The 6,000-nt window shown below is 47.1% G+C and overlaps 1 protein-coding gene across 2 annotated transcripts in view; it reads left to right on the top strand.

The window, feature by feature from the left end:
* GAS7 (growth arrest specific 7) overlaps positions 1-6,000 on the top strand; it is a 205,879-nt gene that overhangs the window by 164,973 nt on the left and 34,906 nt on the right. For both annotated transcript variants that reach the window (XM_023529945.1, XM_011358958.2), the window contains exon 5: positions 5,041-5,094. In XM_023529945.1, coding sequence (XP_023385713.1) covers positions 5,041-5,094 — 54 coding nt within the window. The remainder of the gene's footprint in view (positions 1-5,040; positions 5,095-6,000) is intronic.

Here is a 6,000-nt window from a genome sequence, read left to right as displayed (position 1 = left end):
TTTCGTCCTAATAGTACTAGGAAGCCATTGAGAGGTTTCATACTGGATCCCACCTGCCGAGGGGGTGGGACCCAGACTATTCACAGGGCAAAAAGAGAGAGAGGGAGGAGGACTTGCTGAACCAGCCGTGAATGGCCCTCCCCCACTTTCTCTCACTGCAGTCTACCAACCACTGTCTCATGTACCATCACCACCCTCCGTCTGTCTGTCCTCATCTCACAGTGACAGCAGAGTGGCCCAGGTGAGGTTAGGAAACCAGGCTGGAGAGAGATTTAAAAAAAAGGAAGGAGGAAAACTTTTTAGAATCATAAGCAAAGGAAATTAAAAAGAAAAAAAATTTTTTTATTATGGACATTTGCAAACATTTATAAAAGTGGAAGGAATGCTATAATAAAGGACCATGGATCAGCCATTTAACTACGGTTATTCAACCAGTCTTGTTTCATTTATATTCCCATCCCCTCCATCCCCCACCGGATTATTTTAAAGCAAATTCCTGATCTATTTTAACTGTAAATATTTTCTAATGTATCTTTAAAGGGGAAGATATAACCACAATACCATTAGCACACTTTGAAAACATTAATTCAGTAATATCATTTAATGTATATAATCCATATTCAAACTCCCCAATTGTCCTCAAGATGTCTTTTATAGCTGCTTTTCTCCCTAGTCCAGGATCCATTCAAGTTTCACACACGGATACTTGGTTGCTCTATCTCTTTAGTTTTTCTTTCTCTCCTTTTTAAACATCTTTGTTGAGATATAATTCACATAACACATACTTCACCCATTGAAAGTGTACAATGCAGTGGTGTTTAATATAGTCACAACGTTGTGCAGCCATCATCACAATCAATTTTATATGATATTTTCATCACCCCACAAAGAATGCCCCTCAGCCTTAGGCAACCACTAATCTACTTTCTGTCTCTATAGGTTTGCCTGTTCTGGACATTTCACATAATGGAATCATACCATATGTGGTCTTTTGTGTCTGTCTTCTTTCACTTAGCATACTGTTTCAAGGTCCATTAATGTTGTAGCAGGTATCAGCCCTTCATTCTTTTTTTTTATAGGCAAATAATATTCCATTGCATGGATTCATTGTTTCATCTGAATTATCACTTTAGTCTTCTTTTAATCTAGACTATATTTCCTACACATTTATTCTTTTGTCTTTCCTCACATTGACTTTTTGGAGGGGAAGAGTCCAGGTCACTTGTCTTGTAGAAGGACCTCCATTCTTGGTCTGATTGTTTTCTTATGCTTAGACTCAGGTTCAGCAGTTTAGCCAAGATTACCACCTGGGGCCTATTGAGTACTTCTCATTGTGTATGTCTGGGGAATGCACACACCCAGATTACCACTCTATTGGGTGATGCTGAGTCTGAGCTCTTGGTCAATGTGGTACCGATCAGATTTCTTTTTTACCAGAGGTACCTTTCCCCCTTTAATTTGTTGGCAATCTAATTTGTTGGGGTAATAGGGTCAGACCAGGTACATATCCAGTTGCCTAAAAATCTTTTCACTCAGTTCTTTGAGCATCCTTGATGATTATGGCCTGAATCCCTTTTGACATTGGGGTTTACAAATTGTGATTTTCTAATTGGCATTTTTCTATAAAGAAATTCTGCCCTCCCCTCCCCACCACCACTTTTGTAGTTAATCATTCGTAGTCGCTTTTCATATTCATGCCCAGATTGTCCCGGATTTGGCTGTGGGAGCCCCTTTAAGCTGGCTTCTGTGTCCTTTTGTTCTGTCACATCATTTCTTGAACACTTTCTTACCTCCCAGCACAATAAGATGTTCTGGGTTCACCAGACGTTTGGAATTAGCCATTTCTCCTAGGAGCCTGAGTTCCTTTTAGTAGGGAATAGTATTTAGAAACCAACTTCTAACTAGTGGGTGTTCTCACCATGGCTGACGTGTCATTCCTTCTGGGCCCTTTCAGTTGAGTGCTATAAGGAGTGTGTGTGTGCATGGGGGCGGGGGGAGGCACATATATGTATAAAATGTGTATATATGACATATGTTTGTGTTTATATGACATTGGAACAGTAGGCACATGTCATCAGCACCAAACACAGAGCCTCAGGCCACCTCAGGAAGCCGGTGATTCCGCCCTCACCCCCCCCCACCTCCCCACCTCTCTGCCCTAGCTTAGCACTGGCTGAAATTGCATAGCTAGTAGGGCAGAGATAAGAAAGTACTGACACCCACACTTAGACTGTCCACCCTCAGTGCCGTTATTTGCATTGACCCAGGTTATAGGGAGGAGGGTGACCTTTGGGTCCAGCCTCATCCTACAGAGCCTTGGACATGGAGATTCCAGCATTAATGTTTGTGGATGATGGAGATCTTTTCTGATTTCTGCGGAGATATCTGTAAAACAAGAGATTGTCTCAGGTCTCAAAGTGGAAAGATGGCAGAAGATAGAGAAGAGTTATTCAGGCTTGAGTTCCACTATCCTCTATTTACTTGCCTTGTGACACTGGACAAATTAATTTGTTTCTATAAGCTTCAGTTTCACCATCTATAAAATGGAGCTGATTTCACTCAAGTTGCTGGGGTTGTGAGGATTTAATAAGATATGTCACATGCCTGACCTGATGTCTGCCTCATAAGCAAGCACTTGGCGGTAGGAGCTCTCGCAGAGCTTTCTTCTTCTGATAGTTATCCTCCTGGTCCTTCTTCTTATGACCATCATCATCAGCATTGATATATAGACTTGCAGGCTGTTGCCAAGGCTGCGGTTGTCCTTCCTGGTGGGCTGGAATGGGAGCACTGTAGTGGTGGTGATGTATGTCAACGACAGGGAGGCTCCTGCAAACTGCAGAATCCATCTCAGAGACTTCCCTTCCCCCTTTTCCCTCCCAGGCACGTACAATTGACCTATGAACAATGGGGGGGTTAGGGGTGCTGACCCCCGTGCAGTCCAAAATCCACATATAACTTTCGACTCCCCCAAAACTTAACTACAGTTTCTCAGTATTTGTAGGAGATTGGGTACTGGACCCCTGTGGATACCAAAATCTGCAGATGTGCAAATCCCTTATATGAAATAGATCGATGCATTCAGCCCACTATCTGCATCCATAGATTCCCAGACACAGATTGAAAATACTATTTTTGATCTGCTGTTGGTTGAATCCTAGGATGTGAAACCCAGGATACTGAGGGCTGACCATTTATTTAGTGAAAAAAAGTCCATGCATGAGTGGACCCATGCAGTTCTAACCTGTGTTGTTCAACAGTCAATTGTATTTGCTTGGCCACTGAATGAACCTTCGTGAGAGCTCTGTGCCTGTCTCCTCTCCTTGGAAATTGGCGCCTGAGTTCATGCCCTGCAGCCTCTGTCTGTCTTCCTCCAGTGCGGCCCAGTTTTGGCAAGTGCACTAGGGCGGAACTGATAACTCGAGAGGGTCCAGGATAGGTAGGCTAGACGAGTTCATGCATTAAAAACATCTACAGAAGACATTGCTCCAGAACCTGTTAGGGCTACTATAGGAGCTGCTGCAAGTAGGGACCTTCAATGCAATGACAGAACATAGGTCAGTGTACCTCCAAGGGAGGCTCCCAGACTCTTTCTCAGAGCCGCTAGCCTGCCCGGGGCCTGCTGGATCAGAAGCTGAGAGATGCAGCTGGAACTCGATTTGGGGCAAATTCCTCAGTTAATTCTGATACACTCCAAGGCTTGAGGTCCACTGGTAACAGATGGCGAAACTAAGGCTCGAAGAAGTCAGGTTATTCGCAGGGTGTCAGGGCCAGTGAGTTCACTTTCTTGTCTGTGACCTGGATGATCTATGAGGTCCTTTTTATCTAGGCTGCCTTAGGATATCGGTTTTCAGTAGTTGACTTTACTTACCAGCCAAAGTAGGTCTATATGAGAATAAGGGAGTGGGGCGACCTCATCCAGGACTCAGTCCAGCTCCCTGTGTGGCCTGATTAGCAGATACCTTCCTGAGGCAGGGGCTGACCTCACCCCTAGACTTTCTTCTTGCCCGGTGGAGCAGGGCTGTGCTGGCCCAGGGATTGGGGGGCTGCTGGGTCCCTGAGGCTTGCTGGAGAAGTCCCTCCATGCTTGTCCTGGGCCTTTATCTGTAAAGTCCTCACAATCACTTCCTTATATCCTGCTAGAGAATGAATAAAGACTCACATAAAACAACCACATATCGTGCCTTAGGGGCACTACTTCCCAGGCCGTTGTGTGGCTCAGTGGCTCAGGACAGGAATGGACATCACCTGTCCTGCCCAGGGACCCTGTTAATCCCTAATGTAACCGCTGCTAGTGGGACAGTGAAGACCCAGAACTGACCCTCCCCTTCAGGTTCACAGGATGCGTTTTCAGCTGGCCATCCTTAATTTTCTGTACCAGAACTGTCCTAGGACTGGGCCAAGCTGCTGGGGGCCCGTGGGCTCGGAGGTACTTGGGACTATGGTTTTCTCGCCAGCAATGAAAAGACATAAAAAGGCAATTCAATGTGAACGGAAGCTGAAACACGGTTCAGGGTTGGAGAGCCGCAAGGTGCGGAAGTAGCTGAGCGCCCCAGTGCACATGGCACGTATATAGGTTTTGATATATCTGAGCCGAGGGTTCAGATTAAGATGTCTTGTTCTGAATCCTCAGTGCCAGGGGGTGGTGGCCTGCAGTCGACCTTAACTCTTTACTCCCCAGTGGGTTCTGCAGGTTCAGGCAGCAAGCAGCACGTGGAGCCACCTACCAGCAGAGGGCAGCCGAGGGGTCAGCTCCCAGATCGCAGCCTGAGAGAAGAGGCGGGCTGGTTTGGAGCAGGTCTCTCAGAGCCTGTGCTAGAGGCTTCCCCCAGCTCTCCCTCAAGCCGGGCACGGGAGCAGCATGGGGTCAGGGGTACTCCCGCCGCCTGCCCTCTCCCAAAATATGGTGACTTAGGAATTAACTGCAGGCTGAGAACCAGTGTGCGGCTTTTAACCAATCCCACCACCTCAGGGAACCCGAATGAAAAAAGAGTGTCCAATATGGAGAACAGCTTTGACGATGTTTCTTGTCTCTCTCCCCAGAACCTGGGATCCTCATCACCAGGGAAAAAGCAGAGCAAGGAAAACACCATCACGGTAAGTGGCTCCCGCCGAGTGCTGACAGGTTGGGTGGCAAGCTGGGGCTTTTGGTTACCGCTGGGCTGTTCCCATGGCAACACGGACTGAGTAGAAGCGATGCCCAGCCTGGAATCTGGGAAGTTCCAAAGCTTGGATGTAGCCGAAGTTACCCCCTAGGTGTCCCCCCTTCTGTCGATTTCACATCTCACTTTTCTCTGTGGAGGAATGAGTGGAAGGATGGTGGTTGGAATGATGCAGAAGCCATTTTTCAGGGCAGCAGGAGTAGGTTGAAGGGGGTGGACAAGTGACGTGATGTGTAAATTACAGCCACAGCAGGATTGCTTTGTACAAGGTAACTTCTGGAAGGTGTCAAAGTTAAAGGCAAAGAGAAAGCATCCTAAGAATAGAGTTCTGGGAGTTCCTGACAGGAAGCAGGCAGCTTCTGCCTAGAGTGGCCACACTGCTTCCTAGGGCTCTTCCAAAAGCCCGCCAAGCCCCCACGTGCAGGTTGCAAAGGACCGCCCCCACCCCCTGACCCATCCGCCCTGCGCCTGGGGAAAGGGGGTGCTGGATGTCAATGTCCTCTCTTGAGTGGGTGGATGAGTTAGTTGTCCAGTTCAAACAGCCAAGGACTTGGAGCCATGAGAAGTGTGGTCCTGGGTTTGCCATTTTGACCCAAGTGCAACAGAGCTTAGAATAGAGAATTGCTCTCTCGGGCTCCGTCACACACAGTTCTGAGCATTTTGACCACCCCCACGGAGATAAAACCAAGAGTGGGTGCACTTCCCTGGCTCATGCATGCTGATAAGTCCTGCTATGGAAGGGAAAGAGAGTGAAGCAAAAAATGACAATAATTGCTGCCTCTTTTGTGTGCATTTATTATGCACAAGTAGTGTTCCTGGTGGCTCATTTAACTCTCCACTC

The sequence above is a fragment of the Pteropus vampyrus genome, unplaced genomic scaffold (assembly GCF_000151845.1).
Source record: "Pteropus vampyrus isolate Shadow unplaced genomic scaffold, Pvam_2.0 Scaffold44, whole genome shotgun sequence".
In the NCBI taxonomy this organism is placed as follows: domain Eukaryota; kingdom Metazoa; phylum Chordata; class Mammalia; order Chiroptera; family Pteropodidae; genus Pteropus; species Pteropus vampyrus.
Note: the sequence above shows the minus strand (reverse complement) of the source record. Positions and strands in the feature narration are given on the sequence as shown.